This window comes from Balearica regulorum, chromosome 14 (assembly GCF_011004875.1).
Source record: "Balearica regulorum gibbericeps isolate bBalReg1 chromosome 14, bBalReg1.pri, whole genome shotgun sequence".
Classification (NCBI taxonomy): Eukaryota; Metazoa; Chordata; class Aves; order Gruiformes; family Gruidae; genus Balearica; species Balearica regulorum.
In genome coordinates, this window is record NC_046197.1 from 15,792,252 (window position 1) to 15,807,402 (window position 15,151).

Below are 15,151 nucleotides of genomic sequence, written 5' to 3' on the forward strand. Positions count from 1 at the left end.
TTTCTTTCTAGCACAACAATTTGTAAGTATGGCTGGTTGAAACTGCTCCATCAAAATTATTTCTCAACAATAAATTAGTATGTTGACTAGAAACATGTTTTTCCTCCAGAAATGTTTCTTCTGGAAGATGTTGATTCTTCTCTTTTTAAAAAGTCACGATGCACAAAGCCAAAATATTTCGGCCAAATTTGCTGAATGTTTTTCAGGGAAAATTATGTACAGCTAGATTTACACTGGGGAAAAAAACCCCAAACCCTTGACTGGGGCCTAGTTACCCTAAGCTTCTTTTATAGGTGAAGCTGACAGGGAAACTGGTGCCTCAGAGGGTGACAGATCTTAGGGCCATCTAACTTTTGTTCTGTCTCCCAGAACTTGCACAAATCTGAACTTGGTGACTGGCCCAAATTTGTGGCATAATATGATGTTAAATAAGGTCTGGCTTTCTGTAAGGACCGAAGCATGTTGATAGGCAGCATAGGAATGCTTTATTGTTGCTGCCTCTGCATTTGATGTTTCTGAGATTTCAGACCTAGAAGAGTTATTTCGGCACCAGATTCACATGAACAATAGGAAGAGGGGTAGAGCAGTATTGAAAAAGTGTTTGGTTCATTCAGTGACTGTGTTTTCTCCCGTCAAAATAGATATCTCATAAACTGGAAAGGAACTGGTTAGTAACAAATGAGAGTTCTTCAAGAGGGAAATCAAATGTCCCAGTACTAATTAGTTGAAATTAAGATCATTCAAATATTTATATAGGGAAGGCAAGTATTCTGGGAACATGCTGGGATAAATCACATGGCTGGAATATTAATAGCGAGGCAATAAATCTGCACAGAAAGAATCAAGGTGAAAACATAGGGGAGGGATTGTACTATTTATCAAAAGACAATTATACTAGCAGTTAAATACAGATGGTTAGTGAAAGAAGTGGTAATAATGAAATTTTGTGTGTTATGCTGACAGAGAAAATGTAAAGGTGAATTAAAACGGAACATTTACTGTGAGCACAAAGTCAGGACAAAGTGGCTGAACCAAATACAGAAGGTGAAGGAAGCTTGGATCCATCCCCCTAGTTCTGTTACTTCCTTCCCTGAGTGCAGACTCGCGTGTGTGTACAGTCCAGCTGCAAGGCAGGAGCTCTGGGCCATGTGCAGAAGGAATTTGAACTTCTGCTATCAATAAGCATAGATACAGGTAAAGGTGGAGGGGGGGGAGGCACGACTGTTCCAGATTTAGTTACTGCTCTTTAGCATACACTGCTTCAAAATCAGCATTAAATACATGCTTTTTTTCTAGGTAGTATATAATACAGCCACGTAATGGCAAAAGGGCTCAAACAATACGGAGCCTGGAAATGTCAAGCACGGAGGAAATGAACTGGCATGCTATTTTAATTTTTCTTCTTTTTTATTAAGCTTTATAATGTTGCATAGCCACAAAGTATGCATACCCGTTAAGGGTGAAAGCAAAGACAATGATCTGCATAAGAAACAATGCAGGTGATGTAAAGTCCTTTTGCGGAAAGGTATCATGTTCCCCGTAAGGAGGTCAGAAATGAGAACTCTCCTTTCTGGAGAGGCTCTCACGTAAGAGCGTGGAGCACTTTGGAACATGAGGGCTGTAAGTGGACTGTAAGTTACCTGCTCAGGTGATGGTGTGCGCTTTGGAGAAGGCAGAGTGCTGCAGTCCCGCATCTCCTCTCACAGCCTAGCTAACAGGGAAAAGATTGATTTTCCCTTGAAAACAGCAAGAGATCTTAGAAATCTCAGATACAAGGTTTCTCTTTGCAATGTGCAGTTATATGTGTTTTGAACACTTTCATAGCAGTAGTTGGTGATTTAAGCTTAGGATCTTTTCATTTTACTAAGCAAAATTAAACGTTGAGAGAACAGCTCCACAGGGAAGGTCTGACTGCCGTTTGTACAGATGTACCCTAGCTAGAACAGGAACTGATAGCACAAACTTGCTGCGGACAAAAAGATCTGGAAATCCAAGTAAATACTCAGGCATCCTGTGCTGAACTCCATATTGGTTCAGTTACAGTGCTGTTTGTAGCCTAGCTAGCTTCCTTAAAGCTACTTTGGGTATTTCAGCATAAGCCCCTAGAACACCTTTCCTTCAGGCTGCGTGTTCTTTCAGGACTCAGAGCATCATTTTCTCCTTTCTGTGTGCCTGTCTCCAGCAAAGGCAAACATCTGTGTGATTGTAGTCATGTTTGGCAGCAGCATAGGCATACCCTCAGATAAACTACCGGAGCACAGTTGCATTGTCTAGTCCTCCTCCCTTTATTCCAGTAAAATAAACATGGTGTGACTTCATTCACACCAATTAACTTAGAGGTTTGTGGACTATGAGTAATGCAGCAGTACATACATTTCATATTGAGTTTTTCTAGTTCATTCTAAAAAAATTTGAAGTATCCTGCTGGATACCTCATGGCAGCTGGATACTTCATGGCTGGATACACAGCCATGGCAAAGCTCTGCCATGGAAACCCGGGCAGTGACCTCGGCTGCCCGTGTCAAGAATCCTGGGCAAATAGTTTAGGAAATGGGGAAGAACTATGTTTTGAGGAGCGTATTCCCCTGAATTTCTCTGCTATAGTGATGTAAGAGCAGGGATATAAGAACTTCTCTTCCTGAATTCCCCTCATTCAGGCTCTGTGGTGGTTGGCATGCTTTGGACCATCCTCTCAGGGTCAAACACGGATCCATTTTTTCTCTGGAAGGATAATGGGCCTGTTGCTGTGCCATGTGGCACATCCTCAGTTGGTCTAAATTGGCATTGTGAATCTATGGCAGAAAATCTTGGCTCTGTTGAAGTCAGTGGCAAAACTGTCACTGACTTCAGTGGGAGATCAGGATTTACTGCAGAGAGTTCAGTGGAAGCACAGTTTTTACCACTGCAGATCTGGCTCCATTGTTTGACACTTGTTCTCACTTTGGTTTTGTTTAAGAGAAACTTTTAAAGGAGGTTGTAAAACAGCTCCACCAACCCCTGGAACCCATGGAGGTTTTGGGTCTTGGCCCCATGTGATAAGATAATAACATGTGCACATAGAACTTGGTTTCTATATAGAAATAAATTATGTGAAGGTGGTTACTGATTCTTTTTGTTTATATCATTATTCTGCAGTACAGCTGTTATCCATATTAAAGCATATTTTCTAACCTCCAATTTTTTTAAGGAAAAAAACCCCCATCTTAATTAGTAGAACTATTGGCTGGGTTGTTTTGTATTTCTATAATATACTCTGTCTCCTTAGTTTTTTCTGGATGCATCATATAGAAATAAGAACTTTGATTTCAAATATAGGGCAAATCCCTCTCCCTTTCAAGTTTATGAGCAGAAGTTATTTCAATTTGAGCAGGATGGGATGGATGGAACATAAAAAAGCCACATCATCAGCTTAAAATACAAGTCCAATAAAAATGAAGTTGGAACTTTACCAGCTGTGTACTGATGAAAGTATATGAGATTTTAAGTAAGAGAAGCTGCTCAATATGGACTCACAAACAAAACAAAAAATGAGCCAACAGAAAAACAAACCAAAAGGAAGAACTGGGAGAAGCCTGGTGCAGACAGCAATCCCAAGCAGAGGTCATTTGAAAAGCTAAGTCAAGGGATGTTTGAATGGGATGTACAAATTGATTTACTCCATTATTCAGAATAATCTTTCCTTTTTTATCCTTAACCTAAAAAATGTGAAAACCAAACCAGAACAACAAACCAAGCAAGCAGAAAATCATGTACTGCCATAACCGATCAGGCCTGGGGTCCATAAAACCTAGTCACTGGCATGGAGCAGTATGAGCTGTTGGTTTTCTTCTGTAGCCTTCACTTGTGTCCATAATCTAGGGGTGGAAGGTGGTAATTAGTTATACAGGAACAAGAATAGTCAAGGATACCCAGGAAAATTCCTTGGCAGAGGACCAGCTTCCTAGAGGAAGCCATTGCATGCAAATTTCCAGAGGGGTATAATACCTGCAGATACAGTGCGAGTCAGTCTGCGGGAGGTAAGGGACGTGGTGAGGACAGCGAGAGCACAAGGGCTATTAGGATTCTGCAAGGTTAAATAGTAAAGTGGTGGAAACAGCTAATGATCCCAATAATGCAACAGCTGAGTAAATATATACATTATCTGAAAGGATTAAGCGGTATGGCATTTATCCTGGCCATATGGAAACAAATATAACTTGGTTTTTTTCCATAAAGGCCACTCTTGATTATTTAATTATTTTAAAAAATCTTCTTCTATGATGTATCGTATTTATAGTATTGCTGAATGCTTTCAGGGTCTATCTCTGCATTTGCAGATATTTAATATAAGATGGCTTTGCAGCAAGTAATTTCAGGCTTATTAGCAAATAGTCCAAACAATTTTTTCCTGTGAAATGGCTGCTTAGAGTAATTTATTCGATCAGATGAAGATTTCTGACCATTGTTTGCCTGTGTTGGTGGCACTTTTTCCATTTGAGTCCTTGCTTGCAAAGGGAGACCGAAGACTCCAACAAAACTCACGCCGAGGTGCCTTAAGTTTGCCCAGTCTGGCTCTGGTTTTCTTTGGCCACCGGTTTCCATGTGAATTCACAGACCGGAGCCGGGACCGCGCGGCCCCGAGAGCAGGGCACTGCCCCAGCGCCCCGGGGCCTCCCGAGCCCGGCGGGGAGGGGTGTTGCTTTTTTTGCTGCAGATCGTTTTTGACAACTCCCAGCCCCGCTCCCAGAACCCGTCCCGGCGCGGGGGAGCGCCCCCGGGAGCGGGTGGGTCCCGGCTGGGGAAGCCCGGCGGCGGGGCGCGGAGCGGGACCGGGCGGTCCCCGGGGGCGGCGCGGTGCTCGGGGCTGCCCGGCGGGGCGGCGGGGCGGGCAGTCCCCGCTCCCCTCGGCCCGGCTGCGCCGTGTGGCAGCGCCTCTGTCAATCAGCCTGACTTCACTCCTGCACGCCCTGTGTTTCCAGTATTATACCCCCGCCGCCTCCTGGTGTCTCTGCTTCGCTGCGAGCCGGGAGCGCGGCCGCCACTGCCGCTGCGGCTGCGGCTGGGCGAATGCGCGGGCGGCGGGGCGCGGGGCAGCGCGGAGAGGCGCGGAGCGGCGCGGAGAGGCGCGGAGCGGGGCTGCCGCCTGGCCCGCCCCGGCTGCGGGCGGCGCGGCGCTCGGCCGGCTGCGGGCAGCCCGGGCGCTGGCCCCCGCGTCGGGCCGGGGCCGCCGCGATGGACCCTCCCGCGGGCATCGCCTGCGTCCTGCTCTGCTGCGCTCTCTCCCTGCCCGCCGGCGCCCTGCGGCGCCCCGGGGACAGAGGTAGGTCTCCGCCGAGACGCCGCGGCCGCCCCGCCGCCTTTGGACTGCTCTCTTTGCCCCGCCGGCGGCGGTCGGTGCCTTGCAGCCCGCCCGTCTGAAGTCGCGGCTCGTCGCCCCGCGGCTTTCCGCTCCCCTTGAACTTCTTCTGCGGCTACTTTTGCCGGGTTTCCAGTTGTTTCCTGCAAGCGGCAGGCGGGGACGGGGACAGGGGCACCCGCGCCGCCGGTGGGGAAGGGACGCGGGAGCACCGCCGGCGGTGACAGCGCTGCGCCGGTGCCCGCAGCCGCCCGCTGCCTGCCCCAAGGAGGGGGCGAGCCCCGGCGGGGCGGCGGGCAGGGCTCGGTGCCTGGAGTTCTCCGTGCGGGATGAAGCACATGGCAGCTTGTCTGCCTCCTCCTCCTGTGCCCCGGCCATCGCCGCCGTCCAAAACTGCCGGGGCTCCCGCTGACACCGCTGCCGACTGCGTGCCCATCACCAGTCGACTCATCCCCGCCACACGGGGGTAGTTTGAGGGACGTGCCTTTCCCTTGGGGGCTTGCCACCTGCAAAACGAGCCCCTACCCCTGCGAGCAGTCCCGAAGTGGATCAGCTCCCTCTCATCATCGCTAGCCACCCGGGTAGCCTAAAAGTCCCCAAGGCGACCCGGGTACCGGCCGGGTGGACAAGGGTGCAGCGTCCCGGCTGGGTGGGCAAAGGGTGGCGGGACCCTGCTGCATGGGCAGGAGTGTGGGGTCTCTGGTGGGTGGGGAGGCTCATGCTGCTGTGGTGTTTTGGGGAGCAAAAGGCAAGTTTGAATGAACTCTGCACACTTCATGCCAGTGAATGAAGTGCCTGTACAGAGTGCAGTGTCCATCTGCCTTATGTAAGTGTCTGCTGTGCTAATGAATAATGGAATATAAATCCCACGGCATCAGGATGTGTTTATTTCTAGTATCTCTCTCCTCTCTTGCTTTCGCCCTGTAAAGATCCAATTCTGAGGAATATAGAGGAGTACAGCCTCGTCATCCCCACCAGCACCGATTCAGAGGGCAGGTTCCTATCCCACTTGGTGTCTGGACCGCCAAAAGCCCGCTTCAGGAGAGCTGCAGAGGACTTGCAACATGAAGCAGCAAATGAGCAAATATTTTACAATGTCACTGTTTTTGGAAGAGAGTTCCACTTCAGGTTGCGGCCAAACTCCCGGCTTGTGGCCCCTGGAGCAACAGTTGAATGGCAGGAGGACTCTGATGAAACTCACATTGAACCTCTCTATGGAAATTGCCTCTATGTTGGGGATATCACTGATTTGCCAAATGCCTCAGTTGCTATCAGCAATTGCGATGGGCTGGTAAGTTACTTTTGTTATTATATCGAAGATAATTACATTAATTTCCTACAGTCTTTAAATATAAAATGTGTGGACTGTCAGAAACTCACACCTCATATGGTAACTGTGAATGCAAATTAACTAATGTTCCCTTGTGTGGGAATAGCTGCGCTGCACTAGGCACTTCTTTACAGACAGTGGCACTAGAAGTTTGAGCACATGCTTGGTGGTAGCTACTCTGGAACAGAGCGGCTGAACCCAGGATTTATGTTGATTTGTGGTAAAGTTGCTTGAGGTTTCTGATGCTTTGAAACAGAGGATGAAATGGCACATTCTGAGCATCCTCTTCCACTTTTCACTTCCACTCTGCCCAAATAATGGGCTGGACTGCCCTGGAAACAATTTTGATATGTGAAATATGTCTTTGCCCTGGAATATGTTAATTTATTCAGAGTCTGTTTTCATGGATCTTTCACTCGGTGATTTTCATTGCCTAATCAAATAATTGATGGAAAGTCACAAAAGAGTTTGAGTTTTACAAGCAAAACAGCTCCCTTTGATACATTTTGCAAGGCTGTGTGTTTTAAAACTTGCTGCAGCTTTCTGTTCTGGAGTGCATGTTCAGCAGTCAAATTATGACTGTTTGTCCCTGACATCCTAAGCTGTCATACTATCATTTGAACAGTAATTACTGCATAACAATTTGTTTAGTGAGAAAAGGGCTATATTTTTGATAATGAACAGTTTATCCAGCCAATATTTTCTTGCTATACCCTTTAGAGTTCATAATTTTGAGATTAGTTAATTTTAAGGCATTCTGTTCTCTGTATAGAAAACCAGTTTGAGTCATTTGCATTTCTGTTTATTTAATCATAGAAAGTTGCTCACTTGCTGTGCCTAGAAGATAACATGTATGGAGATAGTACGTTGGCTATGTGAGAATGGAAGGGAATCAAATACTTTTCCCCTTACTCTTTCCTTTCCTGTGGTTTCTCCTAGCCATGTGCATTCCTGTTTTGAGAAACAGGTTTTAATGTTGCAGTTGTGTGATGTGGACAGCTGGCTGAGGGCAAGAGGAGCACCAGGACTGAACAAGAAGAGCAATTCAGAAAACAGAGTATGAGCCTGCAAGCCTGCCTCTTGGGGGGGGAACCAGAAATTTTTTGCTCTCCCCATACCTGGCCTAGCACAGATCATTTTATGTAAGGCAAAATTTCCTTGCTCTGGGCATTGCAGAACTAGGGTGGAGCCAAAGCTCTTCATCCTTGTCCATCTGTGCTGAAAGGTGGAGGAAGATCCTGTTGATGGCTGCTGCTTGCCGTGTGCTCTTCTCATCAGCACAGGTGTTGACTGTAAGGGCAGTGGGGGGGGGGCTTGTTCCTTTTTTGTCCCAGTGTTAGCCAGAGTGTGGACTCCTTATATTTGGAGACAAGAGTCATGATAAAATATAACAGGAGTTAAAGCCAAAGTGTGGATAAGACTCTAAAGGTCCAAGGCCTCATGTCGCATGTGTAAATGACAAAGCGTTTATAAAATTCTGCTCTTTTTGCATTTGTAACTTCTCAAATGCAAAGGAATGAAGCCAGGCCTCGATTCAATGGCACTCATAAATGGCTAGAATCCGGAAAGCTACCAAAAGAATTTTCATTTTTAACCTGTAACCACAACTTGTGTGCCTGCCTCTTTCCAACAGTCTTGTTTTCATCAGAAGAAGCAGTAGAATTGGTCTAGCGCAGGAGCTGCCACATGCTAATCTGGATGCCACGTTGGTTCTTGCATGGCACTACAACTTCTGTGATTCTGCTAATACATTTGGCAATGACTTACTGTTTCCTCCAGTGCGTACCTACATTGTAAATGTTGCAGGGCAGGGACCATGTTTGGTTTTGCCCAGGTCACTGAAGCCTTCCTGCAGGAAGCATTACCTCAATACCTTTAAGCATCGGGCCGTAATGATTTCCCTGAGATTGTGCAGTAAATCTGTTGTGGAACAACAAATTGAACTCCAGTCCCTTGGGTACTATGTTCCAAATGTACCCATTCCCTCCATCTCAGTTTCTTTCTTTCTTGTGGGGACAGAGTTTAAAACAGATATCAATAGAATTACACAAACTCCAAGAAATGATACCAGTGGTTCCCCAAAAGCCCCTGATCCATGGACAGCAATAATGAGCAACTAACGCACTGAAGTTGATACTGCACTTAACTGTCTCTCAGTTTACCTTTTTATTTCTTGTGTTTGCAAGGAGTATTGCAGAGTCTCTGGCGCAGTGTATTGCAAGACATTCTCAGAGACCACTGGGCTGTATGTTATTCTCAGGTTTATTGGTATTTCAGATGTCAGTGAAGATACGGACAAGGCTTTTCTCAGCAGCTTTTCTATGTCCATATTTTTCCTTCACACCTACTTTACTACAATGGAGAAATTCTATAGTATCATGGATTTTCTTTCAGTTGCCTTACAATATGCACACCATGGCCAATGTTCCTATCATACCCCAAGTATTTCCACCTCCTTTTCTGGATTCCTCTGGAGACTGGGATGGTGGAGCTCTCTGACAACTGAGCTGTCAACTGACAAGTGTTAGAGTTGTTTGTTATAAACTTGCTTCATTTAATTCCTAGTATTTTCTTGAAGTGCTTGCTTTTGAAGGTGGTTTGACATCTGTCTATGCTTCTGGTGGGCTTCCAGCTTTTGCATCCATACATTAGGGCTGAAATAATATTTGAATCGAAGTTTCATAGTTTGATCTTTACATTTCAAACTTTTGTTGACTGAATCTGGTTCAAGTCAGTGAATGCATCTGCCACCTTGCCAACTTCTGATGTTATTTCCTCTGAACATCTCCTTTGGTTTGCACTTTACTGCCAACTGTGTCTTATTTTCCAATTATTGTCTGAGAAGAGTCTGTCTGGTGGTGTTGGTATTGCCAAAATGAGAAGTTGTTGGAAGGCATTTACATGAAAATAGTAGATCTGCAAATGGATTTTTGAACTGTACTATAAATGATGAAGGTTTTAAATCTGCAATAATTCTAAAAAACAAAAAGGTACAGTGAATGCATATACAGAATTATCTGCTGCCCTGATGACTGAGGAGGGCACAGTTAGTGTGGGCACTCCCAGTTTTCTGTAACAGAAGTCAATTACAAAATTAGTTTTATTGACCTAAAAATCAAATCAGAGACAGATGATGAGAACCTCTGAAGAATGCAATCTAGGTGTGTTTTCAGAACTGAAATGGGTCTTTACAAATAACTGGAAAGTAAAAGCTAATCAATAGCTTTTTTAACAGCTCTCTGAATTATGGATGTGATTTTTACCATATAAAAAGAAAAAGTTTTGTGAAAGCTTTCCCACTTAAGATAAAAACACTCTGGACAACTTGGTATCATCTTGGTTGGCATGATAGCATTTCAAACTAATTTTCCACTGAGTGGGCAGAACCAACGTGGTCAGCTGTCAGTGGCCTGCAGACTGTTGCAGAAGATACTGCATTTGGAGTACGTTCTTGGTCCTGGGCCAGATCCTTACTTGTGGATGCAGCTGGAGGATGAGAGAGCTGGCTGTCCTCTCCAAGGGTTAGTTGTGAAGGAGAGTGGTTAGAGGCTGGAGGCTGTAAAAATGCCATAAACCAATAAAGAGTTAGGATCATGGTAGTCCTCCCAGATTATTTCCTCAACTATTGGAACTCCCTTTCTTCACCCCAGCAGATGAACCTGCCATTGTAGAACTCTTTATGCATCTGAATTTCTCATTTTGATAAATACTTCTGCAGTGCTTGAGGCAGATGTGCCAAAAATGTCTTCTTCAGGTTGATAGGATGGCAGTATTTGCTTGTGGAACTTCAGAGACGTAAACTCTATCCCAGTATCCTCATAACATTCGTAGTCTATGGTCTAGAATGTGTGCTTAAACACAAGCAGATACAGGAGAAACATAACATCAACACCACATCTGGTATGGCTAATGAGCACATGATTAAACTAGGCTGCTGTGCAGAGTCAAACTTACTGACAAGATCCTAAAAGACTGAGGATCACAGCTTCATGTTGAATATTCAGTATGATCTAGCACCCACTGAAGCAAATAGAGGAACATCAGTTTCAGAAACACAACATGATGTCTCAGCTCTGCTTTATTAATGTAATCCCCTTCCTATTTTAAAAGTTAAAATATAAGCTGTCCAAAAGTTTCACTATATTGCCATTAAAATAGGAAGTTATTAGAAGTAGACATACAGAAAGTAAGCTATTCAGGACATCTATGATTGTACGTTTTCTTATGGAACTGTAAGCGCTACATGTCTTGGGGTACCAAGCCATAGTCACCTTACTGGTATAATGGACATAAGCATTTCCTCTTATGTGAGGAAATAGGCAGGGTTTGCTCTACAACATTTCAGTCTTTACTGTATGCTGTAATAACCCTCGCAAACTGTTTGAGAGCAGGCTGGTGGCTGGCTGCTTGCCCAGATGCTATTTCTTCTAGAAATGCTTGGGACGCCAGCAGTGCTTTTTAGACTTGTGCCCAATACTAATAGTACCTGTAGTACTGGGCTGACCTGGGTGGGTTTGTGGTGATCCATTCGCTTTACTAGCCAGTCATGAATCTTCAGGAACTGACGGGTGCTTCGGCTGCCGTCAATGTAAGCACATATCTCTCAGTTGTCCTGAGACTTTGTTATGTGTTATTTGTACTATTAGTATTGCCTTTACTGTTTTAAAATCAGATAATGGAATATTTTTACTTTTTGCAGTCTTTATTTTACAGGGGTGTATTCATATAACCTAATTTGTAAATTGTAAATGTAGTAGCTCAGGTTCCAGATTCAGTCAAGGGTGTCTCCCAAGAGCAATTCCAATGACCCGTGTGAAATACCCACTTTTCTCCTTCCTGGGAGAATACTCCCCCCCTCCCTCCTGCCATGTTCCCTGCATTACTGCAGACATTTAAACACCTTGTGAAATCTATCCTTGTTTAGTATAATCCTGCTTCACCTTGAGCATGAGCTTGAGCTGTTTGAAGTAAGTGAATTTTAAGGTTATATTCTTAAATACCTTCCAACAGGGATGCTTGCTTGGAACTTGCCACAGAACTGAAGTTGAATCTAACTCAGGCGGATCATGTTATTTACCTGCATAAGAGGGTGAAGGATCTGCTCACAATGAATAGACCAGGAGAAGACAAACATGCTTATATAACTGTGTTATTTTTCCTTTTAGACATCCATCTCCCGCTTTCATATGGATTTACAATTTAGTTTTGTTTCTGTTTTATCTGTTTTTTGGATTACACTGGTTTGTGATGTAGCAAAAAAGCAGAACTCAAGGTAGCACAATATTGTCTTCAAAGTCTGGTCAGGTCGAGTGCCTGACAGTTAAAACAGATGCCTGCTGCAAATAATTCCAGTAATTCTTTTTTGTATGCCGAGTTCTTAGCATTTATGTTATGATCGGGTTGCATCCATTTTTAGTGGATTAAAATTTGGCATATATAATCTCTTCATTTGGGAGCATTTTCTCTTCAAATTAAACCAAAATCAAACCAAAGTTGCCATCTGGTTTTTGAGTAACAGCAAAGTCCACTGTGGGCTTTTTGCTTTTTGGACAAGTAGAACTATAATACAGTGGCAGAAGAAATGCAAATAATTCCTGTGACACAGTATAACGCAAAATTTAAAAGCCATTCTCTTTAAGAAAACATCAGCCTTTCCTCTGCAGATGATTAGAGGGGGATGTCCATTAACCCACATGGTCTTTTGAATTCAGCTGGGGTCTCTACATGTTTAAGCCAAATGTGTGTGTAAATTTTAGCACAGCCAGAGCCTGACTGCACATCCACATCCACATCCACATCCACATCCACATCCACATCCACATCCACATCCACACGCATGATGTAAAAGACAGAAAACAATGGAGCTATTTTGATGCCTAACACTCAAGCATATCCATGCATTTTCACAGGACAGAGACTTTGCTTCATAACCCATTCACTGGGTTTCTGCTGTTCGTGTCCCTGGCCAATACTAGCCTAGTTGGACAGCCCTTTCTGCTGTGTAAATTGCAGAGACTTTCCCTTTTAAAAGTTATAGTCTGAAACACAGAGAGTGTAAACACTATGATTCAGCCTCTAACTGGAGTAAATTATCCTCATTTTGCTGTCCTTAAAAGACACTGTCATCAGTAAGTACTATTTTTTTTTCTTTGCATCTTCTGTGCATGGATCATCTCACCTACATTTTATCTGAGAGCAAAGTAAGTCATTTCTTAGATCATACAGGTGGACACCATCTGGACACAATATCCTCAGGCAATCAAAACCGGTATCTTTGTGGTATGTTGTAGGACTTTGGATAAAAGATAGATATTTCCTTATGTCCTATTTGACCTTGTGTTGCATTGTCCTCATTGTAGTAGTAGTATCTCAGCTGTACTCTTGTCTTTGATGACACAAGAACTAATTTTCCAACCAGAATATTAAACCACGTACATCCGAAAAAATGTGCCTGATGGCTCCTTCTACTTTCCATCTCGAAAGATCCAAATATTGTAACTGATTTTGATAAGTCCTAATTACTTTCTGGGGTATGCAGAACATCTATTTTGAGAAGTCTGTCCCTCTTCAGCTTCCAGAGGTGTGTCCCTCAAAAAATGCTATTAGCTTAGTTAGCTACCAGCTCACTGCTTTCTCATGGTGCTGCAAGGTATTCTCTGAGAATTTAATAGTACAGATTCCTGCAAATGGCAAGACATTCCCACATTTTGAGTTAATTACATGTTTACTTTTTGCTACAGAAGATTGGAAAATATTTTTTTGGATCAACCAGAATTCCAGCAGTTGCATGGAGCAGGACCTTTTCTCCACAGATCACACTAGTATTTTATTCGACCTATTTCTGAGCACTTTTTATTAATGGTGACTGTTGCTTTGTAAGCAGGTCATGCCATTACTTAATTGCACACTAGGACATTTCTCATACTGGGTCTGATTAAAACAGAGGATCAGGGAGGAGGTCTTCAGTCTCTTGTAGGGGGTTGCACAACTTTGCATTTGCTTCCTGTGAATAGCTCTGATGTGCACACCCTCTTTTTCAGATCACCTTCTCCCTTTATTGCTTTCCTTCTTCCAAAGTTTCAGCAAGTTCTTTAACACATCACATCTGATTTCTTTAGCCCCTTTATCTGTGTGTATTTTAAATTCATCTTTGTTTGCAGAGTCTTGACACAGCGGGTTCCCAGTTTTAATAGTCTGCAAAATGAAAGGCCCACATTTCACACACTATTTTCAGCACCGTTCTATTAAACTGTAACATTGAAAAGAAGAGTGTCCTCTTCAAGTGCTCAAGAGCATGTTGCTTCCTCATATCTAAATCACAGTCTCCGCTATAGGTCTTCTGAATTATTCCCAAGTCTCAAAATGTCTGGTACTTTCCTCAAATCTGGAGTTCCTGGAGTCATAAATGGGAATCTCAGCATTAATTTTTTTACTTTTTCTTCTAATTAACTATTATCTGTTGAAAGTAAGTATTTTTAAGTAAGAGTTTCCCTCAAGGAAAAGAGAGAGAGATGCAAGTTATGTTTTTTGAAGTCTCAAAAATCACCAGGCCAGTGAAAATCATCCCAAGTATGTTGTTTTGAAGGTGTCATTTTACAGAACAGATGAGTATCTCTTAACACCTCATTGCTGTGGAGAGGGGTAATCCTGTTCCCTTGGCTGTTCCCGTCCTGTGCTCCTGTTCCTGCCCTGCTCCAGCACCCTCGCTCCTCTTACTCCACCCAGCGTGTGAGTGGCCAAACCAGTGAATCGCTGCCTTCCGGTTTAGCTGCTTGAACTGGTGAGTTCAACTGTGGGGTGAGATGGACATTTGTATAGGTAGAGGGATGGGAGTGGGAATGCCCTCAGCTGGGCACAAGGAGAGTGAGATTGCTCCTCTGGTAATGGATAGACTCAAGCTGTATTGTAAAACCATGTCCTTATTCTCATGATTTTGAAAGGAGTTTGACTTGTGCCTTTGAGCATCAGAAGTTGGAACTGCAGCTTTGGACAAACAAATTATTCTGCTCTGTGGATGATGTCTTTCTACTTTGTAGCTCTGCTTGATTTTTTTTTTTTTTTTTTTTTTTTGGTACTTTGCAATAAAATTCCACCTCCGTTGGAAGGGAGTGTTATGGGATCAGAGAAAGGAGTAGAGTTTGCTGCTGTGGGGAGAAGGGTCATTCTGATGGTGGAGGGGAGGGGGGGAGAAGCAGTGAGAAGGGAAAGGCAAGTTGCTGAATGGTAAAATGAAGCAAGAGACAGGGATCTCTCCTGATTGTGTGTACTTCTGAAAGAGTTTGTCCACTGGCATGTGTTACCTGGGCTGGCTGCGCCTCAACGGGGGGAGACTGAGTCACTGAACGTGGTAACTTCTGTATCATTTTCGCCTCTCTGGTGCCACAGAGAGATCCTGCCCTGACCACTAATTTATATACTTGCCTTTTTTTTTTTTTTTTTTTCCCCCCTTGCTTCATGCCCCTTCTAGGACTGTATCTGCTAATCTA

At 44.0% G+C, this 15,151-nt stretch overlaps 2 protein-coding genes across 5 annotated transcripts in view; both read left to right on the forward strand.

The window, feature by feature from the left end:
• The window catches only part of HNRNPH1 (heterogeneous nuclear ribonucleoprotein H1), a 301,642-nt gene that overhangs the window by 103,909 nt on the left and 182,582 nt on the right, over positions 1 to 15,151 (forward strand). The window lies entirely within an intron of this gene.
• Positions 1 to 15,151, forward strand: part of ADAMTS2 (ADAM metallopeptidase with thrombospondin type 1 motif 2) — a 264,477-nt gene that overhangs the window by 71,207 nt on the left and 178,119 nt on the right. Inside the window, exons 1-2 of one of the 4 annotated variants that reach the window (XM_075766935.1) lie at positions 4,882 to 5,299; positions 6,265 to 6,626. The exons of 2 other annotated variants lie outside the window; for them this stretch is intronic. In XM_075766935.1, coding sequence (XP_075623050.1) covers positions 5,047 to 5,299; positions 6,265 to 6,626 — 615 coding nt within the window. In that variant the 5' untranslated portion in view covers positions 4,882 to 5,046. Of the gene's footprint in view, positions 1 to 4,881; positions 5,300 to 6,264; positions 6,627 to 15,151 lie in introns of those variants that run through there. One more of the 4 variants, XM_075766936.1, reaches the window with a different exon arrangement.